This window comes from Strix uralensis, chromosome 1 (assembly GCF_047716275.1).
Source record: "Strix uralensis isolate ZFMK-TIS-50842 chromosome 1, bStrUra1, whole genome shotgun sequence".
NCBI classification, from domain to species: domain Eukaryota; kingdom Metazoa; phylum Chordata; class Aves; order Strigiformes; family Strigidae; genus Strix; species Strix uralensis.
In genome coordinates this window covers 73,607,089-73,622,617 of record NC_133972.1, presented here as the reverse complement: position 1 = coordinate 73,622,617, position 15,529 = coordinate 73,607,089, and the positions used below count along the sequence as shown (strand labels likewise).

At 37.4% G+C, this 15,529-nt stretch overlaps 1 protein-coding gene across 4 annotated transcripts in view; it reads left to right on the top strand.

Moving 5' to 3' along the window:
* Positions 1-15,529, top strand: part of CDKAL1 (CDKAL1 threonylcarbamoyladenosine tRNA methylthiotransferase) — a 421,037-nt gene that overhangs the window by 292,866 nt on the left and 112,642 nt on the right. For all 4 annotated transcript variants that reach the window (XM_074870845.1, XM_074870828.1, XM_074870837.1 and 1 more), the window contains one exon: positions 13,935-14,115. In XM_074870845.1, coding sequence (XP_074726946.1) covers positions 13,935-14,115 — 181 coding nt within the window. The remainder of the gene's footprint in view (positions 1-13,934; positions 14,116-15,529) is intronic.

Here is a 15,529-nt window from a genome sequence, read left to right as displayed (position 1 = left end):
GTGTGAGAACCTGGTTAGTTGAGGCCATCTTTCTGAAAAGTGAAATAGGAGATTTTTAGAGCTGTTTTCCTGGTGATTTTGGTTTTTCTGCCCGGTGTCCTCAACTTCATAGCAGAGTTAGCCCATTCCTCCATTTGGAAGCGAAGCCGCAATATTTTGCTCTAAATTACGTTTTATTAACTGATATATAAATTAATACTTTATTGTTACGGACTGATCCTGTGTATTTAAGGAAGTCTGAACTCACCTGCTGGTTGGGTGTACCTGAGAACAAAACAGATACTTCTCTCAGACATTCTGCTACCTTCCAATTAGCTGAGTGAATTGTGCATACTTGTAAAGATTGATATTGTTTCTGCTGTGATTTCTTTACGTTCAGGTTGCTATCAGAACATACCATGAATGAGATGCAATAGAGTGACCTACCCACAGTATTTGTTGTGTGCAATCAGTCCAGTGATGCCCATTAACTTAACATGTCATGCCCATCTCTTTCTGTATATTGCTCCAATTATTTTTTTACACAAATGAGTAATTCTTTATACACACTTACTATTGGAAAATTTGCTTCATAATTTCTTTAAACTAATTCTTGCAAGGTAAATTCACTGCTTCCAGTGATCCAAGTTATATTGCATTGTGTTGATTTGGAACATAATTTACATTATCTTATCACACTTTCATTAGTAAAGCACACTGGATTTCTTTGAAGTTAAGCTCATGGGTTTTGACTTAATGAGAAAATAGCATTGCATGTGAGTCCCAAATGTTACCTCTGAAAATTTAATTCTGAAGCTATATAGGGTTGTGTTTCAACACATCACAATGCTTGTGTCGCACTTTGTTCTGAAGTTTTAAGACCGCATTGTCACCTTTGTGGTGTAGCACAGAATAAAACTGAAAAACTTTGAAGTTACATGACAGGAGCTTTGAATCTTTATGGGGTGGGGAGGGTGTATATGTGGGATTTTGAGCCAAATACTACACTTACTCTTAGAACTGAGAAATTTATTATTATTATTCAAATTTTCTTTTTATGCTTTTCACAGAACCTATAGTTCCCTATACAACCTTTTTTCATATGGTCATGTACAAATATTACTCCTTAAGGGAAAAAAAAGTGTTAGAGCGGTGATAGTAAAAGTTCTTGACTTACCAGATCTTCCTTTTATAAAGCCATAAATCTCAAGCTTATCTGGAAACACTGTCCAGTCCCCTACATACTCTATGCAGCTGTTAGTCCTGAAGGCTATCTGGGGACTAAGTCTGGGTATCTAATATCTGGGTATTAAGTCTGCAGTTATGAACATCTCTGAATAAGGATGCAGATTTATAGCTAGCATAATATTGCTATCCAAAATGCTGGTTTGATATTTTTCTATTCTGTTCTTAATTTCAAAATCCATCCTCTTAAAATACCAAATTAACTTTGTACACAGTTTTTCTCTGCTTCTCTATTCAGACATCCAAAGCTTGTTGTTTTCAGAGGTATTAATGTCCTACACTTCTAAACGGAAAATCTCTGAAAATTAGACCCTTTGCATTTCATGAGGGATACTACCTCTGAAAAAGTCACATTTAGGAATATATAGCAATGTACAGCAACAACTGTCGGGTGTAAAACTGCAGCCCTTTTACAATGAGAGTACATGAATTGTGTTTTAAATGTCTCTGGCTAGCATTCAGGAAAACTGCTTATGGCTGCTAAAACCTTGCCCCAGCTGACCTGCCTGCCTCTCTGTCTCTCTTGAATCTGTGGTTTTCATATTTAATTACAACAGCACTTTTTGTAAGTACTCTGTCGATAAGGATGTAGCGTATAAGCTGCTGTGTTTTGCATGATCAACTGGTGTGGCATAAGTTGTATTTCATTGGGCACATTGAAAATGGAGTGAAGGTTATGTTAAATGTAGCGCACAACGTGCATGTGTTGTTAACTGCTGTTTCCTTCACAAACTCAATCCTTCCCATGTAGGTGTTTGTAACTGGAAAACTTTTCGGGTGATGATTTTTCACAAGGGAGTAGGACAAAAAAAATCCAGCCAAATTGTTTGTATAGCTTGTGATGTGAGAGAATTATGTTTCTTTTAAATCTGTCAGCTGTTTTGAGGTAACTCTTCTGAGCTGAGCATGTTTTCCTCAGAATCTGTTTTGCCAGGAGCTGTTCTCCTCTTTTTCTCTGTTGCAGTTCTCGATATAAATGATCTTGAACCAAAACCTTGGAATAAAACGTCTGGCCCAATGGCAATTTTACTTCTTCATTTTCTTCCTTGATCCATTCTTGATTCTGCTTCAGATAGAGATCTTAAATTCTCTGTTAAACTCTTCCAGCTTGTCATACTACTATTCCTTTGACAGTTTCTTCTGTTCCCCTGTACCCCACATTTGCTGACTTTGGCCTGTCTTTGAAACGTGCTTGGCCTTCTTTTTGTTGCCAGTTCTAGCTTGCTTGTTTTCTAAAACTTCACATAGCCACTGTGTTTCTGCAAAAAGTTATTCACTTCTATCAGATTCATACCTTAAGGGGAAATAATTTAATAAGGAGAGGGGTACTCTCCCCAACTACTTATTATCCAGCTAAAGTCAGCTGCACATTCCTTGACTTTCTCAGACAGTGTCTCTGCTCAGCTTTATTTTTCAGGTAACATATTCATTAATCAGTCTCTTTTAATGGCAGTTATGTTTTTCTTCAGGAATAGCTCAGAAAGAGGCAGAGGCTGATATCAATTTGAAGATGTAGATATACTGGTAACCCCAGGCTTCTCATATGAAGCAGATAAGAGTGGGACTCAGTGTAGTGTTTGTATCTCTGTAGAGGAGAGAATTTGTTCTCTGCATCTTTTATTTGGCAGTTTCTGTTTTCCCATAGCAGGGGAAAGCAGTAGTATTGAGTCCTCTTTTCCTGAATTTTAGCACTGGTTGCAAGGGATTTTTACCAGTTTGTTGTCCCTGTTGCAGACTGCTCTGAAAGTAAATTTCAGAACATGGCTGTCTTAAATGTAGTGTATTTTAATGATTTTGGGCTGTAATATTTCTCTAGGTGTGGAATGTTTACCAATGCTGTACTTGCATTTTCTTACAAATAAACAACTGTCATTGGTGTTTCTCTCTTGTCCCTTACCTTGTGTAAGGTCCATTACCTTTTGTTACCCACTTACTAGAAAACAAATGAACCCAAATCCGAAAGAAAAATGAAAAAAGCAGACCATTTATCTAAGTTCTAGAAATACTTTAAAAGATTTTTATCTTGTTGTGCCTGTATTGTTAAATGCAGCCAACACCCTTCTCAAAAAGGATATGTTACAATGGGAAATGTTGCTGTGAAGACTAATGGAGATTATCAGAAGTATGACAGATCTGTTACACAAAGGAAATTAAGGACTCTTCAGTCTGGAAAAGTGCTAATTGAAAGGGACTAGAACAGAGGTCAAGAAAATCATGAATACTGAGGAGGTGAACACAGTTGTTATTGGTCTCTCTCCCAGTGTAACAGTTAGGGGACATCAAATGGAATTAGCAAATGGCAGACTCCAAAGAGAGAGAGTCTTTTGGTTGGTTGGTTTGTTTTTTGTTTTTTTTCTTTCAAGTGGTTAGAAAATGTAGGGGTTTAGATTCAAGGGCAAACTGGACAAGTTAATGGAGAAGTCCATCACAGGCTACTGGTTACAAAAACACCTCTCTGAGAGAATCCAGTTGTTAGAAGGAGGAAGGGATTCTGGGGGACTCTACATCTTAAACGCTTCCCTGGGCTTCTGCTGCTGCCTATTGCTAGCAGTAGACTACTGAGCTTAGGTGGACCTTTGGTCTGATCTGTCTTATCTTCAAAGTCCCCAAAACATTACAGGACTGTAGATTATAGAGGGGGAAAAACACAAGTTCAGAAAAACTTTTTTTTTTTTAATTAGCATTTGTTAATGGAACACTGCTTGCAATTTTTTCATTTGGTTTCATCATGCCAAAGAGGCATGTTAATCATCTTGTTTTATATGCCTGATTTCTATGTCAGAGTGAAGAGCTAAATGACTGTCACTGAAACAGACATGGATGGGTCCTCAGAGCCCAAGATATTTAGTATTGGTGATAAGCATTGTGTCAGATGAGAAAAACTGTGTAATATTCTCAGCTACTCATGGCTGAGATCCTATTATTTTTGACCATGCCTGACAGCTCTAATGTTAAACAGTGAAGGGTCATAGAAAATTAGTGTAATTTCAATGGCTGCTTTAGTGCAGCAACCATTAAGTCAGTTCCCAAGAACAGTTCCCTGGTGCAACCCTTAATAAATTCAAACTTTATTTTTAGCGATGACCTTTAGTAATGCGAGCCTTGATCCATTGAGATGCTGTTCACTTTTGATGCATCTCCAAATCCCTTTTTTATGCATTTTAAATCAACACGCGCTTATTCTGAATTTATGCGTGTGGATAGACGGAGAGATGTAATTTAAACACATCTGTTCAAATATGCATTTCAGATCAACTTGGTGCCGATTCTCATAATACGGCTGAGTTTTTGACGGGTATTATATCCCTAAAGTACACAGCAGATGGTATTTATTAGAGATTGAATGGAAATGAAGTTTAAGGATGTTGAGCTTTTTGTCTTAAGTCACTCCTTTTTTAATCATAAAACAACAATGATCTGAAGTTGTAAATCCGTAATGAAGTTCTGTAAAATGTTTCATTTTTATAGAAAGAATAGAACACCTTATATTTGAATAAAGTTAGTCCAAGCCTGTTTGGTTTTTTAAGAAAATTGATCATGGGAAGTATTATAATGTTTCTTATAAAGCATTTGGCCTGCATCTAGTAGGAACTCTAGCAACCTTCACTATAATTGTTTAAAGAGAGTAAAAGTGTGTGTACTCTCTCATCCTCAGGCAGTGAGCCATGCTAATTACGAAATATACTTTTTATCTGAGTCACTGTTCCCCAACAACAAGGACAGACCCAGTCCCTACTCACAGGGAATCCTCCATACGTATACCTTCTCAAGTTCAGTTCTGGAAATCAGGTCTCCTAGCTGCCTCCAGGTGTCATTCAGCCCAGTTTCTGAAAGAGCTCTTTTGGGGGCAGGAGGTGGGCTTGGAAAAGAACAGTCATAAAAATTACCCATTGTCACTCTCAGTTAAACTCTGAGAGCTGTTAGATTGTGCATCTTGATCACAGCTACTATTCTACAGCCTTTCTAAGGTGACTTGCATCAAAACCACTAATGACTCCAGAGTTCAAAACTAACCTTTTAAGCTGCAGTTGCAAATCAGTTGGAAGTTGCTGCAGATCACAAAGCTCAGGTGTAATGTGTTCCCTGTGGGAATCACCACTGTGAGCAGCCTTCAGTGCTCTGTAAGGTGTGTAATGCAAAAAACAGAATGCGTGCAGTGACTCTGTATCTGTCAGTCTAGGCTTAATATGTAGTTTCTGCTACGCTTGAAATTTGAAGTGTTTCACTATGAACTGCCTTCAAATTACGTGGTAGGATTTATGGTCTTGCTAATTATTCTCCCATGTGTGTATGTGCATACACCCTTCTTCAGGGAAGTCTGCAAGGATACTCTGAAGAAGTACTCTGGGGGTTTCTCTGTGGTCATGTCTGGGTTTTGTTTGTCTGTTTTGTTTTGTTTTTGTTTTTTTTTTTTTTTTAAATCCCAACGTATAAACAATACAGCATTACAATTTCTTTGTCTGGTTTGTTGTGTCTTAGGCATCAGTTTCAGAGAGACAGAATCCAAGCTGTGACAAAATTTTAAAAAAAGACACTTAAAATTATGCATTTTACACACATAAACAAAATATGACTTAAACGTCTGCTAGTATTCAGTGTTTCAATAGTCAAGTGAAAGTAAGCAAGTGACTTATAAATGAAGCCATTATAGACTTTTACAAACAATAACATAAAGTTATCTTCACTTTGATGCAGGCAAACTGTGAGGTGAAGGAGAACTGATTTGTGAGACAATCTGGTGTTATATTAGGCAATAATAGAGAACATTTTAAAATATTTGAAATAATATAATTGCTTTGCAGTGGAAACACGTACATGAATAAAAGATGTTAGCAGGTGTCCTGCCAGAGTGGACTCTTGGGCTATTGTATTTAATAGGAATATATACACCCTAAACAGGTCTAAATTTGCTAAAAGTAATCACAGTGGAAGGCCTGAATAACTAACATGCAACACAGTTTAAACATAATGAAGTTTAAGCATGATAGTTTATTAAATACATTTTTTTTCTTTCACTGAATATTAGCTTTCTTTTTTAGAGTGAGGCCACAGCTTTCACCCTTTTCTCTCAGTATGTGATTGTATCTGACACTATTGGATGTAACATACATTTAGGTTTTTTCCAATACAGTTCGTTATATCTCTAATAGAAATTCAATCAAAATGCAGTAACTTCATCTTTTCAATTGGCTTGATCTGATGGACAGTTTGATAGAAGCGAACATAAGGGCCCTTAGACTTAAACAAAGCTTGAAGTCAAAAATATTAATACTAACTACAGAAGAGTAGAAATGGATACTACTTTTACATTATTTATATTTATTTTATTGAGGTCTGACTCCCTGGACATGTTCACTCCAGTATCTGGCCATCTCTCTATTCTTTTAGATTGTATTGCAGTCTGTGAAATGTCTGTCCTGTCTTGTCATTTATACTTCTATTGCTAAATTTTATAGTATTTTAAATGTCTTTCTTGAGAAGTTATGATTGGATCTTCCCTATTTATCCTACATTTAATTACAAAATCTCCTGCTATTTGTCCTGATGATTTTGGTGATGTCATTATGTGTCTAGAGCAGCTGAACACTGGAAAAGGAAATGGCAGTATTAAATAGAAATTCATATAAGAATTAATAACATAAGTTCTGTGGTGAACTTGATAGTACTGCTTGTTCTTTTACATCAGTTTAAGTTCATGATACATATAGCTGCATTTGGATAAGCAGTCTTACCAAATGATAGTTTATATCTCGCCCTAAGGCTCGGTCTGTTATCATTTAAAAGGCTTCACACAGAAATGTTAATGAAATGTCTGTTGTCATTGAACCAAGGTACTTTCCAGTTTCACTCCATGTGTAAATCAGTTGAGCATTGATATGAGGGTTTAAAAGAGCTCTTTTTTCTACCACAGAGGTTTTGAACTTGTACATCCTGGACTACTTTTAAACACATATGGAAAAGATTACTAAGAAAGACATTGTCAGTGGATATCCATTTATTAGAAGTATGTACACCCATTGCATAATTTAGGGTAAATCATAAACTGAAAAAGATGGAAAACCCCCTGCTTCAGAAATCATGTTCAGGTTTACCCTCCTAACTCCGGACACTTAAATTAGGAGTATATTGTGCTGTGCTTCATTCATAGTCCGTGGAGTAAGAGAAAAGTGCCGGGAGGGTTTCAGATCAGAAGTAGGCTGAATCCCTTTCTGAAAGTGTGGGGATCTTCCCATGGCTTCATTCTGAGGTTAATCTCCATATAGTCAAGAGAGAGACAGGGTGAGGTTTCATGTTGTTACTAACCTTTCAAAGGGGCAGTGCTTCCAGCTGAGCAGTCTGTTTCTCTTGTGCTAGCTCCAGCTCGTGCAACTCCTCAGTGAGCAATTCAAGTTTCAGTCAGAAATCCCACAAGACTAGACCTTGTAGAGAAAAAAGTAAGAGGGGGGGAAAGGGCTTCTGGAGGACTGTGTGTGGTCATGGGGAAGATGCAAACATCTCCTTCAGCTCCAACACAAACTGATATGCTGAGATGCCTCTTAAGTTTTGTAAATATGCTTGAAAGACCAGCTCTCAGATACCTTCAAATTATTTCATCCATTAACTTAATTTCATTTGCCAGTTCCCTAAACGGGCATATACTGCAGAAAGGTTCTAAAATATAAAGTAACGTATGAGGCTGAAATAACATTTCAGAGAAGATTGGTTTTATTTTCATAAGAACTCCACTTTTTTTCCTAACATTTTTTCAATGCAAATTTCTAATTTATGAATCAAGAAGTTGCTAGGTCATCACATTTTTTGTTTTGACCTTAATTACTCTAGATTTCCTGGGCAGGTCTTGTACCCTTCTCTAAGAACATCCAGAGCTTTAAATTTATTAAGGCAGCTATTTATTCTAATACAGTATTTTGTTATACCGGGAGGGGTGGGGGTGGGGGATCTTAGTTAAGAGCGAGTTGGTGGCTTTAAGTCATTGCTGGATTTAGATATGAACTGCTGCAGGGGAAGTGGGAAGAATATGTGATCATGCAAAAGAATTTCAGGTGGTCACATGAGTAGGTGAAAGTGTTGATGAATTTCAGGTTTTTACATAATTTTTTTCCTTGAGCATCCCTGGATTTGGTTTGTAACAGCTATTGCTAAGGAATTGTTTTCTGTAACTAAAGCCACATGAAATGATCCTTGTAACACCTGAATCCTAGCAAGTTTCCCACTTCTGCTGCTGGCTTTCTTTGACATCTTGCTCTGTGAAAATAGGGGGGTTTTATTACTGTTTTATTTTTGGCACCTTGACACTTTTATCTTTCCTAAATCAAATGACCAGGGATTTTGCATTTCACTCCCAACTTACCTTCCATCAAGAGTTCTTTAACTTCCCTCTGTTGGTGAATCAGTCTGTGGTAACTTTCACTGTAATACCTACTATACTTCCCTGTTACTGCTAATCCGGTTTCTGTTTTCTCTAACGTTGGTAACTAAGTCCTGTGGGCAGAGAAGAGCAGGAAACTTGGCACTGTGAGGGTATGCCTGCACTGTTTGCTGATTAGTAATATGCAACAGAGATACGTGAGCAAAGAGAGCTCCAGGAACTACCTAGCTGTAGCAGCACAGAGCTTACCTCAGACTGATTTATTTTTCTGAACTTGTTTAGAGCTAATTCAGATACCTGTCAGCAGGCAATTCTCAGGGCCGCAGTTACCCACAGCACAGTCTTTACTTACCCAGGCATCAGCCACTCCTCTGGGAGGTAGAACACTTCTTTTTTTTCTCTGACCCAACAGTCTGATTTGATTCCTCTTCAGGTAAAGGGTAAGATGTTGCATTTCTTCTTCTGTGTCCTTTCAAACACATTTATTCCTCCTTTCTGTGAAGTTTTGGGTATCTGTCCTCTCAGCACTTGTTCATGATCATTTCTAGGTGTGCTGGTCCTTACAGCATCACACCAAAATGGACACTTCTTTACTGTAAGATGAAGTACTTGCTTCTTTTTGGATGGTCAGAACTGCCCAAGATGATGGTGATTGTATTGCTGGTGTTCAATGAATGGAGACAATAGTATGTCTTCAGAGAAGAAATCTTGCGAGATTTATGACTGCCAGATAAAATGATTGTACATCTTTCTAGGCATTTGTCAGGATTATGAATGTTTAAAATGGCTGGCAAAGTTTTAAGTCATTTTATGCTCAGAAGTATTGAAACAGACTGATCACTTCCCCTAGCTCGGCTATAAGGAGCATCCAGGCTTCTGTATGTTTGAAGCAACTTCCTGCTTTTTGAAAATCATTTTATCTTTCACAAGGACCGCTGTGTATTCTTGGTTCACTGAACAATGTGTTGTGGAGTTTCACCACTGACCCAAATAGAAAACATTTGCTGTAACTGAATGTTTAAACTTACTGTAAATGCATTTATGTAATAAATGTTACAAAATGCTTACTGGGGATGTTCAGCAGTTTTTTCTTTGTTTAATTCAGAATAGGTAAGCTGCATTTCATTTTTAAAACAATTTAATATTGCCTGATGCACAAGAAATTGTTCTTTTGGAATTTTGCATTGTATTTCATAGCTGGGACAATTTTTTAAACATCATCTGAATCTAAGCAATAAGGAATTTTGTGCTGCTTTCTTTTAGACTGTCAGAGCAAAGGTCGCTTTAATTTTCAAGTGTATGTGTGTTTTATATTTTTCTGCAATTACATATTTTCCCTCTTTATTAAGAAATGATGTTTTGCGTGTGAAACTAATTGTATTTATTTTTATTGGTCAGTGCTTTGAGAAAGGCTGAGCTCGATTTTTGTCAGTAACTGGATTTTATTGAGTGAAATTTCGTGCTTTTCTCCCCTTTTAAAAATACTTTTTAAACAATATAATCAACAGTGGTATAAAAATGCACTATGCAATGTCATATTTTAGGCAGTCATACTGGATTGAACTGTAACTAATTGCTGATGCTGAATACACTGTGGTCCTTATTCTCTGTTCATACCCTAGATTTTTCTTTGTGTGTAATAATTCCATCCGGGAAGAAATCTAATTACTAAGATAATTAACACCTTATCACCAAATGGAGTTCAGACATTTGTAGAGTTTATGAATTTTTAAAATATGTAATTTCCTTTTAACTGAATGACAACTGGTGTTATGGAGAAAAAGAGCATATTTTATTGTATCTAGCTTGATTGGACCTTATAATTCATGTTGCTATAGAAACAACCAAACCTCTATAAAGGATGGTATTTCTACTACCATTGGTAATAAATGCTTTGACTGTTGCCAATAGTGTCATTAAAATGGTTAAAATAACTTCATTATAATGGTCTTGTCAAATGTAATGAATGTTCTGTTCATGTTCTCAGAAATGGCAGCTGATGTTATGTGATATTGATTTATAATGTACTTTTTCTTCCATAAGCTTACTATTACTGCACGAGATATTTGCAATGTGCACAAAATCATGTTGCAGAATACAGTGCTCCTCTGTTCACTCAGTTCTTAAAGCTAACGAATTTTATTGTTACTTGATATCAAGTAGAACTTCATATCTTGCAGTTGGTCAATCTTAAGAAAGCAACGGTAATAGAGGTTTGTTTAACCAACAGCTCTGGGGATTTTTGCTCTTCTGTGCAATATTCAGCTTGTGTTTCCCACTTATGATTATTGGACCAAGTCCTTGAAAATGTTCAGTTTTACACTGGGTTTGATTTGGCATTCAAATGCCATGTTTTAACTTCATCTCAAATGATGGAGTCTGAATTCATGAACTCAAAAAGGAATTGAAAGAATTTGGTTTCTTTTGTGGGGATTTTTCATAAGGAAAAAGTGATAGAAAATTCTAATAATATAATGTCTAGTAAATTCCTGTGCAGCTAACTATATATGCAGACACATGTAAAAAGGAGGCCAAGACATTTGCTTTAATGTTAAGTCAATACTTAGATAAAAAATTGATTCCTATTAAGTTAAAAAGCACAAAAGATATATACTGTTTGTATGAAGGCTGCCGGAGTGAATATAACCTGTGCATGCTCTTAATATTGCACCTGAACAAATTACTAAGAACAATATTCTCTGCTTCCCCTTTCTTAGGTCTTTTGCTAACAGGTTCTCCTGTAAGAGCTTATTGTTGCAGGAAGTTTTTCTTTCAGCTATTCAAACTCAAGTTTCTTCACCCACTGTAACCACACCATTATTTTTTGTGCAGTGATGTACTGTCTAATAAGAAATTATAGTTCTCTTTGGCCATTCACATGCTTTATAAATGTCATTTGGATTGCATGCATTAGTATTTACAGTTCTGCTATCTTAAACTCAGGTGTGAGCTTTGCTTGTGGCAGTGGTCTTCATGTCATTCACCCCAAAAGAATCTGTCTCAGCTGTTCCTTTGCCTGTGGCCTGCTTAAGAATTGTAGATTTAGGTTGGAAGGGACCTCTGGAAATCGCCTATTCCCCCCACTTGAAACAGGGCCAGCTTTAAGTCAGATACCACCAATATGTTTACAGGGTTCTTACTTTTCCTCATAAATCATATTTTCTCCAGTTCATCATTGTTACTGATAGTGTAGAATCAACCCTGTCTTGTAGAAACAGTCTCTCTCATCTGTGTCAGTAGGGAGCACTGAGCACTTCTGAGCTCTATACATTTCTGCCTCTCTGCAGAAGAGGTTTATCATTATTCCCACTTTACACAAGCAGGCTGAATACAAAACGGTGTTGTGGTTTCAGTTTCTCACAGGGCAGTGGTCATCCAGCTGGATAGTGTCAGATTTGGAAAACTGAGTTGCTGTCTCCTGGGTCCCATAGAGTGCTCTGTAAATACTATGCAGTAATCTCTTGGTTGTAGGGGTTGTAGGTTTTTCTGGGCCGTGTCACAGAATCACAGAAGGGTTGAGGTTGGAAGAGATCTCTGGAGACTATTTTGTCCAACCCCCCCTGCTCAAGCAGGGCCACCTAGAGCTGTGTCCAGACAGCTTTTGAATATCTCCAAGGAGGGAGCCTCCACAACCTCCCTGGGCCATGTGTGCTAGTGCTCAGTCACCCTCAGTAAAAAAGTGTTTTCTGATGAGGTGCACACCACCTGAGCCCCCAAGCCCTTGACTACTGCCTACCCCAAGCTCTGTAGTCATTTTTAATACTGGCCAGGTTTCAATTCACAGTATCATTTGTGCCCACATGAAATAACAGTAGGGAGTAGTAGTCAGAGGGCCAGATGAGCCCCACAACATCCCAGATTCTGGCCCCTGACAAAGCTCTCTAGATGGCTGGTCAGGTCGGCAGATTGGGTGCCTTTGTCCCCCAAAACAAGGAGTCACCCTTTGCAATGACTCACCCTTTCTTTCTGTTAAGTCTTGTGTGTTTTAGGGGTTAGGTGGACAAAATACTTTGCTTGTGGGCACATCTAGCTTCTCTTCAACTTTGAGGGCAGTGAACCTATTTTGCAGTTGTAAGCCCTTAAGTGTGGCAAGATCCTTCCTCTTGGTGTCAGAAGTCACCAGCTTCCATCTTTCTCCTTCTCCAGAGGTTTCACTGCAATTGGTAGTGGGGTTTGATACTACCTGCTTCTCTACTGCAGACGGGGGCTGAGGCACTTTAAGCTGTTGAGTTGCAGAGAAGATCCTGTCTACCTCCCTTTCATCTTCTCTGATGCTGTGCAGCCTGCTCACTTCCTTCCATAACTCCTCCATGTAGAGGCGCAGCTCCTCCAAGGCAGCACAGCTCCTGCAGGAGAGGACCATCTCTCCTGGCCTCAGAGAGAGCCCACAGGGTCTCCCTGCAGCCTGGGTCACTTGCAGGGCTGCATCCACCACCTGAAGCTCAGTCTGGGTGCAAGCCTCAACCCTAGCAGGGGTGACTGCTCCAGTATCAGCTGAGGAAAATGTTCAGTTATGTGTTAACACTGTGTCTAAGACTTAACCGTGGCACAATTTCAACTGAGGCCTCTTTACTGCACTCCCTTCGGTGCGTGCTGCTGCACTGACCGCTGCGTCTGTTGACTTCTCTGTTTGCTGTGCTCTCTTAAGCTGCTGTGTGTAATGGTTCTGCATATTCAGTCCAGGGGGAACAGTTAGAAAATATTGACCTTGCTAAATGACAAGAGAACTCAGTGCCTGTGCATTTGTAAACTTAAGTATTTTGTTTTCCTTTTAAAGCAAGGCATAGACTGATTTTATGGAGTACTGAGTTAGAAATTAATTTGTGACTAAGTGATGTCTTATTGGCTCCAAAGCCAATTTTGTTCAAAATTGCTAGGTTATATGGCATGCAAGTCCCCTCTTTTGGATATCCTGTTCTACTTTGATAGCAACATTAAAAAACATTAAATAGTTTATAAATTCTAGTGGCTGTCTCAGAAGTTATAAATTTTGTGGATTAAGGAATCAGAATTCAAGAAATTTACAAGCTCTGCTGATCACCTGTAATTTTGAACGGAGGAGGAGGTGATCCAGATGTTTCCACTCTTCTGTCACAATCCTAACCCAATATTTGCTGCAGTATCTTTCTTCTATTCCATATGCTTTCAGCTGAGTACCAAATGCATTTTTCATTACCAAGCAATGGTATTAAAATCTTTTTTTTTTTTTTTAACCAAAGATCATTTTAGGTCTTATTTTCTGTAATTAAAGTTGAAGAGTTATAAGTCTATGTACACTAGCTTTTAAGGGAGCAAGACTTTTACATATTTAGTTCAGTGTTCCTTTCTACTTCCTTTACAGAGTGCCTGGAATAACAATTGCTACAGACATCATCTGTGGTTTTCCAGGAGAGACAGATGAAGATTTTCAAGAAACAATGAAACTTGTTGAACAATACAGATTTCCAAGTTTGTTTATTAACCAGTTTTACCCACGCCCAGGAACCCCAGCTGCAAAAATGCATCAAGTTCCAGCTGCAGTGGTAAGATCAATTTTCTTGTGCCACTGTACGTGGTGTACTCAGATGTCTTTAAATACATAAAGCATATACATGAAAATGTAGATTTTTTTTTTTTTCTGCAGAACTGTGCTACAATTCAGTTAAAGGTTTTTTTTCAGTCCAGTAGTGAAATGATTGTTGAATTGCTGTTAGAGGTTAGCTAGATCACTGAACACATTTAACATATATAAATTACTGTTCGGATTGTTGGGAAGGGTAAAATAGTGGTTATACTAAAGTCATGTCATCTTTCTATCAAGTTTTGGCTGAATGAGTACCAAGAGTGGTAGCTGACTGATTATTCATACTAATTTTTTTTCCATTTTAAGACTTTTGTGGTTCCAGCAATCTCAAGTTTATTGTGAGTAATTATGCGAAGTATTAATAACAGAGCAATGATAATCTCTGATTTATTTGTCAAATATCACATTTGCAGGCAACTTCTTCTCAAGACTGTCCTTATACACTGCTTATAAACTCTGCTTCCTTCAGCCTGCATGTTAAAGGCCATTGATAAAATTGGCATTTAATCTTTCAGTTTTCAGGTGTTTTCTTTCTTTCTATTTTTGAGTGAGAAGTGTAACCCTTCCTGACTACCAACATTCTCATCTCAAATTCCCATGAGGAAAACAGGCTGTTTTGATACAGAAGGTAGATGGCTCTTGACTGTATTTTGCTTGATATAAATAGCAATTTATAAGCAGTAATAGCAGCAATCACATCTGAAGGCATGGTTTGATATATTTTGTAAAAATTGAATTTGTAATTTTTGTAATCTGAATCTCAAAACACGAAAGTATACAAGACTGATGCCTGTACAATAATTCAACTCATTATTATCTCATTATTATAGACGTGAATAATATTTGTATTTCCTTTCAATGTAAGAATGAAAGTCAGCCGACAGTGTAAATCAGTTTAAATTAAAAAATGTTTCTTTCAGTTTATGTATCCTGGTATACCAACACAAAGTCAGAACTACATATCAGTACTTTCATCCCTTCGGTTATACATGTGGAAGTTAAAAGTATTTCTGCTTACTCTCAGTATGTACCACAAATTCCATAGGATGTGTCGGCTGCTGAAGACATAAAATGAGATTATATTTGGCTTCTTCAGTTTTTTGTTTAGAGAAGCACAGCTTGAGCAATGATTGCTCATTTATTGTAGGCTATCTCATAATGGAAAATACTGAGTTTTCAAATATAAATAGCTGCTGTTGAAATAGTCCACTTAGGGTAACCAACTCACACCATTGAATTATTTTTATTAGTTTTGAATGCTTTTTACAAACTTTTGTAAATGAAAAAAATGCAGAAATGTAGTTTTTGGAAGTTAGGAAGCTTAAAAATCAAAACATTGATTTATGTTTCTGTTTTGCAATCTTTCATCCACA